We start from the raw sequence: 17,963 nt of genomic DNA, 5'->3' as shown, positions 1-17,963 counted from the left end.
CTTTTCCTTTGCCTTTTCTTTTCCTCAGTTTTTTTGTTCTTCTCTAACTATTAACTATTATTACTAATCTAAAAAGGAGAAGAAAAGAAAAAAATAATAATAATGAAATCACGGCTGCCCCTTCACTCTCTGCATCCTTTCTTCCCCTGCAGATTAATAGAATGAGTATAAAGAAAGTAATCGCATAAATAGGTCTTCTACAGTCTTTTACAAAGAATTTCCCTATTAGTTTTCCTTTTGGAAAAATTCTCTGAATTTTCCTGTCAATTCAAGTTAAAAATTTCTTGGATTCTCTTAAATGCCTCTAAAAAGATTTTTATAGACTTCCTATTAACAATTTATTTTGCACAACTGTGCACATGTAAGAAGAAAATATTTAATTTAAAATTGTATCTTTAAATATTAATTTAAAAACACCATAAATAACGTGTGACATATTTTAGTATTGATACTCCTTGGAGATTTACAGAATTGAATTTATTAGATAATATTTATATTATATTTATCTGAATCTACCTTTTCCAGAACTGGCAACCAAGATACCACAAGATGTAAGTTCTTCAAACACAGCCAATCTCCATTGCGGGCACATTCTTTTAGCATTTGAATTGCTAAGTCAGCTTGACCTTGACCCATGGCAACCTGCAAAAACAAAAATAGAAAACAAAATTAAAAAACAGATCTGCTAACATGTAACATAACATTATAAGAAATTCAATAATAATAATCCCTAAACCTCCCTAATTGGCTTTAATATTAAATTCTGAAGAAACAAACTAATACCAGGAATTAATCTTCTTTTCCAAGAATATTAAATAATCAAAAGTTTATTTGAATGGTTTAATCTTCCTGCCAAAGTCACTGTTAACAGGTACAACCTATAGAAAATGGCTCCCCTTCCTTGACATACCTCACTGATAACCAAATATTGTCCTAATGAATATACTAATCTATTGTAACTATGACTGAATGAAACTGTCTAGACTTAGTCAATGCAAAACCTGCACAACTGAGCCTAACAGCTCTGCCACTTTATTGTCTTCTACTTGTATTATCCCTTGTAAAATTCTCACTTTTCAAGTTTTGGTTGCTATGACGTATGAATGTTTTTATAAATGATTATTAATTATTCTCCCAGTGAAATGATTTAATTATTCGCTTATCAAAAATTAAGGGTAAACTAATAAATGTAATTTTCTAACTTATATACAAATTGAATTGAGAAAAAGAGGCAATCTGAACAAAGAAAAGCTCCTATCCTAAGGGAAAAGTATGGTGTTATATTAGATAAATTTTACTTAAAATACTTATCCAGTTCTTTCATGTCAGGTAAAGAAAGTGCAGGTAAAGATTACTGCGATTTACTATAAAAGTATCCAAGCAAAATTCTAAAATTCATTCTTAAAATTTGAGCAAATGTATGACTTTCCTATTGCTTGCTGCTCTAATAATGTCGCGACCCGTTGGGCTCCTGTGGCCCTGGTCTCGGTTAGCGCAGGAAGGAACCAGGCGAGAGGAGGATTAGAAGTACAAGCTTGGGCTCAGCGCCTATAGCTCAACCGGCTAAGGCGCCAGCCACGTACACCTAAGGTGGTGGGTTTGAATCCCCAGCCCGGACCCGCCAAACAACAATGACGGCTGCAACCAAAAAATAGCCGGGCGTTGTGGCAGGCGCCTGTGGTCCCAGCTACTTGGGAGGCGGAGGCAGGAGACTCGCTTGAGCCCAGGAGTTGGAGGTTTCTGTGAGCTGTAATGCCACGGCACTCTACCCAGGGGGACAGCTTGAGGCTCTGTCTCAAAAAAAAAAAAAAAAAAAAAAAGAAGTACAAGCTTGTGGAAGGCGGGCTAGCCCTTACTTTCCGGGTAGCCTCGAGCAACCTCCGCACCAGCCTTATAAATTTAGTGCTTTAACTCAAAATATTACCTTATCAGATTTCAGGAAGTCATTAGTTTCACTGGTCTAAAATCAAGGTGTCTGGGTTTGAAAATAAAGGTAGTTGTACAGGGCTGTGTTCTTTCCAGAGGCTCTCAGAGAGCATTCATCCCCTCCTTTTTCTAGTTTCTAGAAGCCACCTACATTTGTTTGCTGGTAGCTCCCTCTTAAACCTCCAAAGCCAGCAGCACAGCAGCTTTCATCTTCTTTCTTCTCTGGCCTTGCTTTTGTCATCATATGTCCTATCTTCACTGTAATTCACCTGTCTCTCTCCTATAAGGACTCTTGTGATTACATTGGGCCCATCTAGATAACCTACGATAATTTCTCACCTCAAGATCATTAATTTAAATACATCGGCAAAATTCCTTTTGCCATGTAAGATAACACCCATAAGTTCTGAGAATTAAAATAATTAAAAAGAGCAAGTAAAGTTTTAGCAAGAAGAAGAAATTTTATAAACAAACATATTGCAAAACATCTATAATCTACAAGTTAGCCAGGTACTAGTGACTGCAGGCATAGAAAGCACAGTCTCTGGGTTTTGTATGCAATTTTGAGTACTATCAGCTGCTTCTTGGAAGTCTCCCAGGGTCTTAATTAACTCTGTTCTCAAAACATCACCTCTGCAAGGTCTTGAAAACAACCCTCTGGCAAGGTCTTAATAACAGGCCACCTGTAGGGTCTGAATTCCTTCTCATTTCCATAATAGTCCAAGTCAGCCTGACCTAGACCAGTCCAAAATAGCCTACCCACATCTGTCATCTGCCCTGCTTATGTCTAGCTAGCTGCCTAATAGCATTATTTGTCATAACACAACAAAAATGTCCATTTCACTAGTGGGATAAAGTGTGGCAGGAATAGCAACAGCAGTGCAATATGTTTTTACCTGGTGATAACACTCGCCACTTCTCTCTGCGTTAGCAAGTTCTTGAAGTTCCTGAGAAGGATCAGCACCCGGAGAAATGATTATCAAGATGGGTTCAATTTCTAGTGTCTCTTTATATAAACGTTTGAGATTTAGAGGAAGTGGGGACAACTCTTTCAGTCCTAAAAGATACATTTAAAAAATATATATTCACTATTAAAAACTATGTAAAAAAATTACATAATAATAGAGAATATAGGCAAATTATAATCTACATATATATTAAAGTTTTTTTATGTAAAGTCATTCACATAGTATTAACAGCTAACATATATTGAATAGTTAATGTGCCAGGCATTTTTCTAAATACTTTTTCCAAGTATGATATCATCTAATCATAGACCCTGATTCCTATATTTAACAGCTGAAAAAATACATAGCCAGCCCTGTGTTCTCAATTTACAAATTTTCTTTCTACAAGAGAAGACTGAACTCAGCCACCCCTCTAAATCTCATTAATACAATTTATTAATTTACACGATAGCTGAGTGCATACTCTATGCTATGCATATGGGGGATTAGATTTTTCACAATTTGGGTAAAGAATTTCACTGTCATGGTACAGTGTGAAAAGTTTTTACTTCCTACTAGGATGTATTAGGGCAGAAAAAGTACTATAGATGGTGAAAAGAAAGCTCAGTTTAGAGACAGAAATAAATAGTTGTCAGTTTACATTTGTTAGCTGAATGACCCTATGTAAATCCTAAAATGCACTGTGCCTCAGTTTCCTCAATTGTACAACAGGAATAAAGCAATCCATAGGCCCTTTGGAGGAAGACATAAAATATGATAATTATAATAAATTCCATTTATGCATCATATACACTATACTAAGCATTATGCCGGGTAGTTTGTTTACCTGCTATTTAAGCCACACAATGATCCTTAGAAACAAATGTCACTATGTTCATTAGTATTAAGTTAATACTCAGAAAACTGAATATCTGGGCATAGGGCACCAAACTGCTAACTGTACTCAAACATAATTTGTCTGAACCTTTTCTACTCCATAACTCTTCATAAACTATAACATCTTATTAAGTTAAAAAATTGTGATTTTGCAATTATCATACATTTAAATGTTACCTGCTAAAATGTGAATGTTTCCACTATTAATATATCTAATAAATGCTGCCATAAAAAGGTACATTTAAATAAATAATTTAAAATATACTAGTTTGAATTGAGCTAAAAAAGAGTATAACACGGGACTTTACAGATAAAGGGAGTTTTAGGAGAACAAAATCAACTACAGGATGACTTACACAGACAAGAAGGGCTTCCACATATCCTCAAAAGTAGGAATGAATAAGACTATTGTACCTCAAAAATAGACATTCTTAAGGAATTTTATAGCAAAAACTTTCAAACAGGAATTCAATGTCATCATCATGAGTCAAAAAAGGCATTTCTACATATCAGCCTGAAATGACGCACTACATACCTAAACACCCTCCTCTATTTTTGACAAAGGCAACCCCTAATGACAAATGAGAATCTCCAAAGGCAGAAACAGTCCTAATACCAGGTGAAATTTACTCCAGTAGACATTTAAGATCGATAAATTGCTTCTTTATATTTTATAAATTTTATTTTTAACTAAATTTTAACTATTACCCAGTTTTGAGAGCTAATAGAAAAGATTACTTATGTACTTGTGACAATGTAATATGAAATATTTCCAGTCATTTAAATATACATTTATTTACTAATAAACTCAATAAACATTACAGACCAATTAAATATATTGAATGATTTAATAAAATGTATCAAGAGTCTTTAAGATATGCATAACTTTAACTCAAAATTAAAAATTTTAATAATTAATAAATAATTCAAGACATGGACACAGAAGTGTATACAAGGACTTTCACTGCAGCTGTTAATATTATTAAAACTAGAGGAAAGAAATTAAAAGTTTCTAACAACAGGAGTCTTACTGAGTAATTCCCAGTAGCCATACAATGAAACTGAAGTTATAAAAATGTTTAGGTAAAAGATAATTTGCAGAAAACGCACATCCTTCAGTAAAATAGGCAACATGATTTCATATTGTAATGTCCATAAGAATAGAAAGATATGCATTGAAATGTTAACATTCTTTGAATGATGGAATACTAGTTGTTTCTTGTCTTTATTCCTCTGTATCCCCTGTATGATAAAAATATGTAAAAAAAAATATTATCATACAAAATACTAACTAAAATGTGTTTTATTTAGAAAACATATGCCAATATAAAAACTGTCTTTAAAAAGTAAAAATGAAGATTATCACATCATTTGTTAATTTAACAAATATGGACTGTAAACTTCATGAGAGCAGAAACCATATTGTTTTGTTCATTATTTTATATTCAGAACCTATATTCAATTTTATCTTCTAATTTTAAAATACCACAGGGAATAAATAAATGTCCACAAATTTATATTACATAAAATGTTAAAGCAATAGAACATTTGAATTAGAGAAAAAAATAATGAAAAGTATTTACCATTTAACATAACACAGGTGACATTCATGTTATATGGATTAAATTTTATGATAGCTAAAATTTAATGATAGCTATCCTGCCTATAAAATGCCAATATAATTTTCTTTCTTTCTTTCTTTTTTTTTTTTTTTTTTTTGCCACTTCAACTTTTATTATTATTGTTTGGGATTCATTGAAGGTACAAAGAATTAGGTTACACTGATTGCATTTGATAAAGTCCCTCTTATAATTGTGTCCCACTGACAAGAGGTGTGCCATACACTGTGACCCCAATGCCCTTCCCTCCTCCCCTCTCCCCACTCCCTCATTCCCCTACCCTACCCATTGTATTAGATCATCTACTGCCTTCATATTAGAATAGAGTGCATTGGATACTTGCTTCTCCATTCTTGTTATGCTTTACTAAAAAGAATGTGTTCCACCTCCATCCAGGTTAATACAAAAGATGTAAAATCTTCATCTCTTTCAATGGCTGAATAGTATTCCATGGTATACATATACCACAGCTTGTTAATCCATCCCTGGGTTGATGGGCATTTAGGCCGTTTCCACATTTTGGTGATTGTAAATTATGCAAATATTCTTATGATAAAAGGATCATTTTTCTTCTGGCTAGATGCCTAAAAATGGGATTGCAGGATCAAATGGGAGGTCTAATTTGAGTTCTTTGAGGATTCTCCATACTTCCTTCCAAAGACGTTGTATTGTAATCCCACCAGCAATGTAAAAGTGTTCCCTTCTCTCCATATCCACATCATCATCTGCAGCTTTGAGATTTTGTGATGTGGGCCATTTTCACTGGGGTTAGGTGATATCTCAGGGTACCTGTTTTCTTCTTTTTAAATGTGACTGCTGCTTTATTTTTTTCCCCTCAGGTTACACTGATTGCATTTCTTAGGTAAAGTCCCTCCTATAATTGTGTCCTACCTCCAAAAAGTACGTCACACACCAAGACCCTGCACCTCGCTCCCTCCTTCCATGTACTCCACCCCCCACCATGTACAAGGTCATCAATTCAGAATCATACCAGAATTGAGTACATTGGATTCCTACTTCTCCATTCCTGTGATGCTTTACTAAGAAGAATGTGCTTCAACTCCATCTAGGTTAATATGAAGGTGTAAAGTCTCTATCTTTTTTAGTGGCTGAATAGTATTCCATGATATACATATACCATGGCTTATTAATCCATTCCTGGATTGGTAGGAATTTAGGTTGTTTCCACAGTTTGGCAATTGTAAATTAAGCTGCCATAAATAGTCTAGTGCAAATGTCCTTATGATAAAATGATTTTTTTTCTTCTAGGTAGCTGCCTAGTAATGAGATTTCAGGGATCAAATGGGAGGTTTAGTTTGAGTTTTTGAGGATTCTCCATACTTCTTTTCAAAATGGTTGTATTAGTTTGCAATCCCACCAGCAGGGTAAAAGTGCTCTCCACACCCACACCAGCATCTGCAGTTTTGTGATTTTGTGCTGTGGGCCACTCTCACAAGGGTTAGGATAACTTAGGGTAGTTTTGATTTGTGTTTCTCTGGTAATTAGGGATGATGAACATTTTTTTCATAAGTTTGTTAGACATTCATCTGCAGGTTCTATTCATCTCTCTTGCCCATTGATCTAAGGGATTGTTGACTTTTTTTTTTTTTTTTTGCAGTTTTTGGCTGAGGCCAGGTTTGAACCCACCACCTCTGGTATATGGGGCTGGCACCCTACTCCTTTGAGCCACAGGAGGTGCCACCCGGATTGTTGACTTTTTTATGTAGATTAATTTGAGTTCAATTTCTTCTTGATTTAAGTCTAGAGAGAGGGTGTGATTCCAGGTGTTGATCCATTTTCTCCACAATGTCAAATTTCTGCGCATAGAGTTTTTTATAGTACTCAGAGATGATCTCTTAATTATGTCTGTGGCATCTGTTGTTATTTTTCCTTTATTGTTTCTGATTGAGGTTATTAGAGATGTTACTTTACTGTTTCTACTTAATCTGGCCAAAGGTTTATCAATTTTATTCTTGTTTTTGAAAAACCAACTTTTGTTTTGTTATTTGAATGATTCTTTTGTTTTCAGTTGCATTAATCTCTGATTTAATTTTGCTTATTTCTTTCCTTTTGCTGGGTTTGTGATTAGATTGTTCCACTTTTTCCAATTCCATAAGATGGTTCATGAGTTTGTTTCTGCTGTGCTCTTTTTCTGTTTTTCTAATGTAGGTATCTAATGTGATAAATTCCCCTCTTAAGAGTGGTTTTGATATATCCCACAGGTTTTGGTAACTTGTGTCTTTATCATTGTTATATTAGAGGAATTTAACTATTTCCTCCTTTATCACTTCCTAAGCCCAACTATCATTCAGCATAAGGTTATTTAATTTCCAAGTCTTTGTGTGGGGATGAACATTTTTGCTGGAGTTGAGTTCTACCTCATTGCCTTGTGGCCTGAGAAGATACAAAGTATGATTTCTATTCTTTTAATTTTGTTGAGGTTTGATTTATATCCTAGGATGTGGTCAATTTTTTAGTACATATCATAGGCTGATGAGAAATATGTATATTCTTTAGCTTTGGGATGGCGTGTTCTATATATGTCTATTAATCCCATTTGTTCTAGGGTCACATTTAAGTCCTTCATATCTTTGTTTAATTTCTGTTTAGAGGATCTGTCCAGTCCTGTCAGAGGAGTTTTAAAGTCCCCAGATATTATGGTGTTATAGGATATCATATTGCTCAGACCTATCAATGTCTGTTTCAAAAATCTGGGAACATTTAAGTTGGGTGCATAAAAATTTAAAATTGAAATGTCTTCTTGTTATATTATTTCTTTGACCAGTATAAAGTGTCCATCTTTGTCTTTCTTCATTTTAGTTGTTTTAAATTCACTTGTATCTGAAAATAAGATTAACCCCTCCTTTCTTTTGATTTTCATTTGCTTGAAATACTGTTTTCCATCCCTTAACCCTGAGTCTGGCCCTCAAGGCTAGGTGGGTCTCCTGGAAACAGCATATGGATGGCTTGTGCTTTTTTTATCCAATCAGCAAGCCTGTGCCTCTTCAGTGGTAAATTCAATCCATTGACATTTATTGAGAGAATTCAGAAGCATGATGGAGTTCTATTCATCTTATTTTGTGAAGGTCCACTGTGTAGTTTTATCCTTTGCACCACAAAGGATAGATATGGAAGATATGTTTTGATCTTTAGCTTCTGGATGTTTACTTTGCTGGTAGTCCATTGTGATAGTAAGTGTTGAGAATAGGTCTAAGCATTTCCTGTTGACCTGGTCTTGTTGCAGTGAATTTCCTCAGTGCTTGTATGTCCATAAATGATTTGATTTCTCTATCAATTTAAAATTTAGCTTAGCAGAATACAGAATTCTGGGCTTAAACTTGTTTTATTTAAGGATTTTGAAGGTAGATGACACTGCTATTCTGGCTTGAAAAGTCTGCTGTTGTCCTAACGGCTCTGCCTCTGTAGGTTAGTTGGCATTTACTTCAGGATGCTTGCAGAATTTTTTCTTTCATCTTGACTTTGTATAGGTTCATTACAATGTGTCTTGGAGAGGCTCTGTTTCAGTTGAGATGACCCAGGGTTCAACATTCATTGGAAAGGAGAGTGTCAGGGTCTTCAGTCAAACTTTGTTAAGTTTTCATTTATGACAGTGTCCAGCAGGGCTTCTATTCCTTTGAGACATTCTTCTTCCCCTTCAGGAATCCCTATTATTTGTATGTTTGAATGCTTCATGGAGTCTAGTAGTTCTCTAAGCAACTGTTCTGCTTTCTGTCTCTTTAACTACCTGGGCTATCTCGGAAACTTTATCCTCTAGCTCTGAGGTTCTTTCCATGGTCTAACCTATTTTTGACACTTTCTACTGCATCTTTATATTCCCTGATTGGCTCCTTCATTTCCTTAAACTGCGTCATATCCTTTCTATATTCTACACATCTCTCATCTAACTTTTGGTTTTGTCTTTTCATCTCCTCATCTATTCCTTTTATTGTCCTTATCATCCTTTTTTTTTTTTTTTTTTTTTTTTGGACACAAAGTCTCATTGTGTTGCCCTTGGTAGAGTGCTATGGCATCACAGCTCACAGCAACCTCAAACTCTTGGGCTTAAGTGGTTCTCTTGCCTCAGCCTCCCAAGTAGCTGGGACTACAGATGCTTGCCACAATGCCTGGCTATTTTCTTGTTGTAGTTGTCATTGTTGTTTAGCATGCCCAGGCTGGGTTCAAACACACCAGCCCCAGTGCATGTGGCCGGCGCCATAACCACTGAGCTATGGGGACCAAGCCCAAGTCCATTAATTCTTTATGGGTGGAGTCTTTTGCAGTAGTTGCCTCATGTTCCCTTGGGGTCGTTCTTCTGTTTTGGTTTTTCATGTTGCCTAAATTTTTCTGTTGGTTCCTCCTCATGTATTCTTTCTTCTTGTTTTCCTCCTTGTTCCCCTTTTTCCTTCTCACACCCTTCTTTGCTCCAAATTAACTTGTCTTAGAGCTTAGGTCTTGAAGTCGCTTCAGCCTGAGCAAAGCCAAACTCTTCCTCATGGCCAAAAAAACAGAAGTTCTCACTCTTTATGACAATATGTTGCAATATGTTGCCAAGACAGCAGGTGGCACTGTGGGTTTTTTAGGAGACAGCTAGCACAACCAGCAATTTTTATGGTTCTTATTCCATACATAGTTGCCTTTGGTGATTGCCTTTTTCTTCAACATTCAGACTCTGCCAGGTTGAGATATTAAAGCTCACAAGACTCCTTCAGGGGTGGGTCTCACAGTGCCCCTGACCCCAATTTCCAGGGGGTACAGTAGTCCCTCAGCCTATCCCAATATTGAAGTTCTGATCCCAGCAGGCAGAATTAAAATGGTTGTGCTTTAGGGCCCTATTAAGACCTTCTCATGACCTTTCTACAATGGTAGCTCCCTGGCTGTCAAGACCTTCTCAGTATGGCTGATTCACCAGCAACCAAACCTATGGCAAATCTATTCCAAATGGCATTCAAATCTGGTTGCTATATACTGTTTTAGTCCCTCCCCCTTCTAAGCTTTCCACTCAACATGCAGCTTACCCCAAGAATTGAAAATTCCGGAAAGGCTTCTTCCTGTCCCTGACCTCAGTGCGGGCCAGCCAATCCTAACAAGTAGCAATCACTTGCTGGATTGCCAGATTCATCAGATTTCCACGGCTCTATATCATATGCTGTATCCAGCTCATCACATCCTTACTATGCTCCCTGAGCTACAACTCTGGGTCTCCATGTCTCCATATCATGTCTGGCCAGGTTTTCCCTTTTTCTGCAGTTGCTCTAAGAGAGCTCAACTGAACTATCCTTATGGTCTGCCATCTTGCTCCGAGCTGGCCAATAAAATTTTCATTGCACTTTAAGTGCTGAGTATATACTGTCTGTCCAGAAAGTATCCAGCCACATTAATACCATTTTACTATTTTTCATATTACCTGGCTGGATACTTTCTGGATAGCCCTCACATAAGCATTGGTTTGCCCAGGCATGATGGCTCATACCTATACTCCTTGCATTCTGGGAAACTGAGGTGAGAGGAACAGTTGAGCTCAGGAGTTTAAGACCAGCTTGAGCAATATCCAGTCTCTACTGAAAACAGAAAAAAATAGGTGGTATGGTGGCACAGGCCTGTACTCCTGGCTTCTTGAGAATCTGAGGCATAAGGCATATTTGCAGTTTTTAGCTGGCTGAGTTTGAACCCGCCACCTCCAGTCTATGGGGCTGGTGTCCTACTTGAGCCACAGGCACTGCCTTAATGTTGGCTTTAAAAATGGAGCAAGATGACTATATACCAAAGGACAGAAATGCCCTCTGAAAGTTGAGAATTACACCAAATGACAGAAAGAAATCTCAGTCCTGTGACTATGTCGGGCTCAATGTAAACGCGTCTGAAAGTGGATTCTTTCCAGAGCTTCCCAATAAACACTCCAAAGGCCAACAATAATTTAGTCTTGTGAGACTTAGAGCAGAGAAACCTGGAAAGTCACAAGACTTCTGACCAACAAAAGATAATAATAAATAGGTATTCTTTAAAGCTGGTATATTTGTGGAAGCAATTGGAAAGGAATGCATATATCCTTATGTCTTCCTTCCCTTTAAACTCAGACTTTACAAGACAAATTGGGCTTTGGATAGTATCATAGTACCATAGACAATAAGACAGGAGAGTACCATGAATGAGAGAGGTAAATGATTATACATAAAACTAGGAAAGTTGCATGGCTCAAAATAAAACCTTTTTGACACAACCCTTAAAACTTTTATGTCAAAAAGGTTTTAAGGTTTTCTGGTTCTTATTATCACAGCACTTTATGGAAACATAGTTCTTTATATTCTCAATATACACAGACTGATACCTTGCTCATAATGTTAGGTAATAAGAAAACAGCTCTCCTGGGAAGAAGGACAAGGATGGGGGCCCAGGTCCTCATGTTGGTGTCACTCATCTCAATTTTTCCCCATGTGATTGCTCAAACCTGGGGAGGAGGGACCACCAATCTACCAATCAGAACGTAGTGTGCCAAATACAAAAGGATGTGGAAGACTCTCCAGCCTAACAACAGGTACAATAGTCTTAAAGGTTACTTAGGATAGCCTTAAGACTAATTATCATGCAGTCCACACACCTGTCCCACGGCTCTAAGAAAGTGTCACAAGAGGCCCACATGTGCAATAAGACTCTGGTTCCAAGGTGACCTCTGAACCATGAGGTAGAACTGAACCAGATGGTTATAAAAGAGAATTGTCAGCCATAACTCAGGCCTCTTGGCCTCTTTACCAACTTGTCTTGGCAATGGAGGCCTGATGACTGTCTACGGCAAATGTATCTGGTTTTGTAGATTTTCTTACTCTGTAAACCTATCTTTTTCTTCTTCAGTAAATTTTGTTTCCTGCTTGTCTTATTTTGGGGTATTTGATCATTTTTCAACCAAGAGCACTCCAAGAATCTAGGACCCAGGCAGCTGCCTAAAACCGTGACATTTTAGGGGATAGCAGCTGCCTTGAAACCCAATAATGATAGTATTTTCTAAACCCAAAATTAAAGCAGAATTGCTGAAGTCAGAATATTTGTATCTGGTAGCCACTATTTTTAAAAAGTAATGGAGTAAATTTTGCTAGTATGTAAGTCTTGCTTTGTAGAAATAGAAATAGAAACAGTTAAGTCTAAAAAGTTTGAGGTCTGCTAATGCTAACTTAAATCTTCAAATCAAAACTAATTTCATGAAGATATCTTTGTAAGTTACAGTTACTATTTTAAAGTTTATAGAATATAAAAAGGATTGTTAAAACTTACTAAATCTTTCTATATGAATGATGCTTGAGAAAATACATTTGGAGTCAAATCTCTAGAATTTGATTTAAAAAGAAGTAAGTGCTTATTGTTCTCTAGCAATTTGAATTTTAAAAACTTAATCATATAATAAAACTCCAATTTTACATAAAAATATATTAACAAAGCTATTTTATCAAATACAGTAATCTAGCCATACAATAAATGTAATATTTGCTTAGAAATAGCATGGTTTTACAAGTATATAAACTTTCAAAGCATTTGAATATATGACTATCATGAGGATTTCAGTTAATGCCATTAAACCTTAAATGTCTTTTGACCTGGAATAATAGTACCATAACTGAAGTATTCCAAAGAACTGATAGACATTCAAACTATGAAATCAATAAGCAAGGTCATATGCAATGCTGCACAAAGACTGTACTTTTACAGACTAAATATGTGGACAAAGGATAAACTTTTAAGAGCATCTTTAAAAACTGACTCATTTTACTGAAGTTTGCAATTAAGTTATAGGAATAGGCAATAAATACACAGATAAACCAGAAATATACCCAATAGTAAAACGTGCTACGCAGAGAAGTAAATCAGGTTAATGTGCTGGTACTTATGAGATAGCCTAAAACTTCTCTGAAAATGCAGCATTTTAAGCTAACATCAGAATGATACAGAGGAGCCATTCATGAAAAAAAGAGGAGGGAAAACACAGGGCAACAGAGAGTGCCTAGGGCTGTTTTGCCTCTAGGGCTTGTCTGCACAGTGAACAAGAGGAGTTCCAGGTGAGGCTGGAGAGACTAGGGAGGAGGGCCAGGCTGTGGGTGAGGTTTTGTAATCCTAGATAAGGAACCTGATTTCATGTTTCTAGAAGACTTTGAAGATTTTATACAAGAAAGATTTCATTTAGATTTTTAAAAGACCATACAATCTCCTGAAGAAAAGGGGCTGAAAAGGAAGCAAGAATCAAACTAAGGAGAATCAATAAGGAAGGTAGTTACTGAATTAACAAACACTTATAGTTCCTATTTGTTTCAGAAGCTATTGAAGACATTGGGGACACAACTATAAAACAAAGTTTGTGCCATCGTGTGGCATGTATTATAGTTACTGGACAATTAATAAACAAAAAATAACAATACGTCAGATAGTAATAACAGTTACAGAGGGAAACAAACAAAGGGAAAGGAGGGTCTGTGTGTATGCTCCTGCATACCACGAAGGATGAGGCAGAGGACAGCCATCACATGAAAATCGGGGTTGGCAGGTATTGTGAGTTAAATCAATAAAACAATGATATGGTGAAGTTCTAACCCCAGACCCTCAGAATATGACCTTATTCAGAAATAGAGTAAGTGCAGATATAATTAGTAAACTTCTGATGAGGTCATGCAGGGATATTCAATCTTGAAGAATAAGAGTTGCCTTGGGCCACACATTAAATATACAAACACTAACAAAAACTGATGAGAAAAATAAAAGGTCGCTGCATAACTTTCGCCATGTCCAACACCACAAATAAGCAAAAAACAGTCCTCAAATAATCAGCATGTGGCCTGTGGGCTACAGGTTAGACACTCCTGGTACAGTATACTTCAATCCACTATGGTTTATGTCCATATAAAGACATACACACAAGGAAAATAACATGTGGAAATGAAGGCAGAGATTAGAGTTGAGCAACTGCAAGCCCCAAAACACCAAAGATAGTGAACAAACCACCGGACTCCAAGAGGCAAGAAAGGATTCCCCTGTTTCAGAGGCAGCATACCCTTGCCAACACCTTGATTTCAGACTTCTAGTCTCCAGAACTGGGAGACAATAAATTGCTGTTGTGTTAAGCCACAAGTGTAGGGGATAAGATCCTTTTGCTCAAAACATGGCAGTTCGCCTCAATGTGCTCTTTCAGGTAAACTGCTTCCGGGAAGCGCATTCCTTGTGGATCTGAGCATCTGCACTTGCCTATTGATGTGCAGGAATGTGTAGAGTGACTCTCCCTAGGGGGCGTGGAGAAGTAGCCGAGATGAGCTGGAGGCTGGAAAGACCGGTTTTGAAGCATTGGGTTCTATTCCCTGCCTCCCTCCTTCAATTAGCATTATAATGTGTTACCTTACCTTGGGCAAGAGAGGACCGACAGCCAGGCTCCAAAATGTTTTACTCTAAACAAAATCAATTGTATATGCCTTCCTCAACCTTCACACTAAATTGTAATCTCAAATGGTTGCTTCCTCACATTACTTGACTTCTTTGTAAATGTGTTAAATTCTTACTAAATGTTGGAAAGTATATAAGATAATCAGCAGAGTGAGCCGGGCCGCCGACCAGAGCGAGTCCCGGTCTCCCTTGAAGATTCATTCTGTTTGCAGTTCTTTCCCCTGCGTCATCGAACAGAAGTTCCGAGGAACACACACATCAACACACAAGGTTGAGGGTGTTAGGACCAAAATTATTACCAGTGAGAGTCCAGTCTCACACATGGAAGAAGTTTATTCTTATTAAGCATATGCCTGGGTCACTCCCAAGAGAAAAGCAGAATAGTGGCGAGTGGTCCAGGCATATGCTTATTAAGAATAAACTTCTTACTTCTTTCATTTTTGAGACTGGACTCTCAGAGGTAATAATTTTGGTCCTAACATTTGGTGACTCCGACGTGATAGTTGCCACTGAGACTCCATCCAGCATGGAGTGATTCAAGAGCCAGCTGGCTGGTGAGTTTGGTATGTGTGTGTATGAGTGTGTTTGTTCTGTTGTTCTGTTAGGCACCTGGTAATGTTGGCCCAATAACCTGGTGGACGCACTAAAGAAGGGTTTGGGCTGCAGGCTTGGAGACGTCTGGGCTTGCTGGATTGTCTGATCTGTCTGAATTGTTTTCAAGGGGCATTGGCCTCACTGAGCTGGTTTGGGTGAGCGTCAGGCTCACTGATCTGGTGGGGACCGTTATCTGAGGTCTAAGGGGGTCTCAGGCCCACTGGTCTGGTTTGGTGTCTGAACAGAGTTGAGGCCCTACTGGGCCGAGATTTGTTTGTCTGAGGCAGTGTGGGCGGTGCAAGAATCAGCCCCCCTGCTGCTCTTTGTTCAGGGGTGGGCTCCAGAGAGGGAGGAGGCACGCGTGCCTAGTTCTTTTCCTTGCTGTTTGTCTGAATTCCAGTGTTTGCTGCTACCTGGGGTGCAGGCTCTCGAAAGGGAGGGGGCATGCACGTGCTCAAGCCTTAATCTGCTGTCTGTCCTGATCTGAGGCGTGGGAACTTGATATATAGTCTTTGTTCTAAAACGTGGGCTCTGAGAAGAGCATGCGCATTTCAAGAACTATTTCACAGGTTTGCCATTAATACAAGTTACGCCACTAGGTGGCGCCCAAGCACTGTGTAAAAACTTAATAGGTCTGAAGCCAGTCTTTAGCCGCAGCTGTAAATGCCTTTAGGGTTTTGCCTGAATTGCACTTTCAAGTATTTTTGCCAGTGTCTTTTGGGAGCTTGGTCTCGCCCTAGAACAAGTGCCCCTGAGGACATTTGTGAGTGGGTAGCAGACCTCTTCCTCCAAGGAACCTTGTCAGACTTTACTCCTCCAGAAGTTACTTTGCTAACATATCTGCTCCTATGTCTTTTGCAGCCCTCACTGCATGCAGCCGCCTCGGGCTGGCAATCTCTCTGCTGCTCGTCTTTATGGTCGGTATTGGACTTGGTAGTGTGGCCCCAGAAGACTGGTCCATTTGGGAATGAGTAACTATAGCCTGTCTTTACTACTTCCTAGCAGCTCTATTTACATTTCTGATCTTTTATTAAAAATAATAAAAATAATATGGGGCAGACTCAGAGCACTCCCCTGAATCTTTTCCTTGAACATTACAGAGATGTCAAGAAGGAAGCAGATAACCTGGGGGCTACCCATAAAAAGGAATAGGCTACGTGGACTCTGCCAGAAAATTGGCCAGCTTTTAAGGTTGGGTGGCCGGAGGGAGGTATTTTAGATCATCCTACAATTTACAAGGTTAAAGATGTGATTTGTGGAAAACCTGGGTATCCTAACTAAGTTCCCTATATCACCATTTGGCAAGTGCTAGTAGAGAGACCTGCCCCATGGCTGGAGTCTTTTATCTCTTGTGACCCAGCTGTCCTTACTCTTAAATACCAGAAGCTACAGAAGCCTTCAGCCCCCCTCAGCCCTTCCCTTTACCCAGTCCTGCCACCTTCTGGTCCACAAGAAGAAGACCTCCTCCTTGCAACACCACCTCCCTATCAGCCAGCAGAGGGCGGGTATGAGATAGAACCTGTGGCACCTATGGGAGGTGGGGGAGGGAAAGGACCCACTACTAGGGGAAGAGTCCAAAGAGATAGAGCACTTAGAATGGCCCATGAACCAGATTCTACGGCCCTACCTCTAAGGGCCATGGGCCCTCCAGATGCACAGGGACGTCAGAATGTTGTTTACTGGCCATTCTCTATGAGTGACCTCTATAATTGGAAAATGCAGACACCCCCTTTTTCTGAGAAACCCAGTGGCTTGATTAATCTGCTGGACTCAATTCTCTTTACGCATGATCCCACGTGGGATGACTGCGGTCAGCTTCTCCAGGTTCTTTTCACCACAGAGAAAAGAGAGAGGATCCTGACAGAGGCCCGGAAGCTGGTTCCAGGAGATGATGGGAATCCTACCTCTAACCCAGAGAGAATTGCAGAAAAGTTTCCTTTATCCTGTCCCAACTGGAATTATAACACTCCTAAAGGTAAGGAGAGAATCAAAGTCTATCACCAGATCCTCATGGGGGGGTCTCAGAGCAGTAGCCCGGAAACCTACAAATTTGGCTAAAGTCAGTCAAGTAAGACAGGAGAAGGAGGAGGCACCTGGGGCCTTTTTAGAATGTCTTTTAGAAGCGTATCGTACATATACCCCTATAGACCCAGAGGACCCAATTAACCACACTGCAGTAATGATGACCTTTGTCAACCAGGCAGCACCTGACATCAGTCGGAAGCTGCAATGACTGGAGAATCTGAGTGGAAAGACAATTTCTGAACTTATGGCAGTAGCAGAAAAGGTATATAACAACCAGGAAACAGCAGTAGACAAACAAACCAAAACATTAGTTGCAGCTAAGAAGAAACATACCCCAGGATTGGCCAAAGTCCTGATGGCCAACATGGTAAGAGTGGATCATAAGGCTCGGCACCTGTGGCTCAAGCGGCTAAGGCACCAGCCACATACACCTAAGGTGGCGGGTTCGAATCCCCAGCCCGGCCTGCCAAACAACAATGATGGCTGCAACCAAAAAATGGCCAGGCATTGTGGCGGGCGCCTGTAGTCCCAGCTACTTGGGAGG

The 17,963-nt window shown here is 38.6% G+C and overlaps 1 protein-coding gene across 1 annotated transcript in view; it reads right to left on the bottom strand.

Moving 5' to 3' along the window:
* The window catches only part of DYNC2H1 (dynein cytoplasmic 2 heavy chain 1), a 267,699-nt gene that overhangs the window by 70,950 nt on the left and 178,786 nt on the right, over positions 1 to 17,963 (bottom strand). The window contains exons 77-78 of the mRNA XM_023511235.1: positions 2,823 to 2,983; positions 517 to 642 (exon numbers count right to left, since the gene is read on the bottom strand). Coding sequence (XP_023367003.1) covers positions 517 to 642; positions 2,823 to 2,983 — 287 coding nt within the window. The remainder of the gene's footprint in view (positions 1 to 516; positions 643 to 2,822; positions 2,984 to 17,963) is intronic.

Source organism: Otolemur garnettii, unplaced genomic scaffold (genome assembly GCF_000181295.1).
Source record: "Otolemur garnettii isolate 467f Iridium unplaced genomic scaffold, OtoGar3 scaffold00001, whole genome shotgun sequence".
Lineage (NCBI taxonomy): Eukaryota > Metazoa > Chordata > Mammalia > Primates > Galagidae > Otolemur > Otolemur garnettii.
Note: the sequence above shows the minus strand (reverse complement) of the source record. Positions and strands in the feature narration are given on the sequence as shown.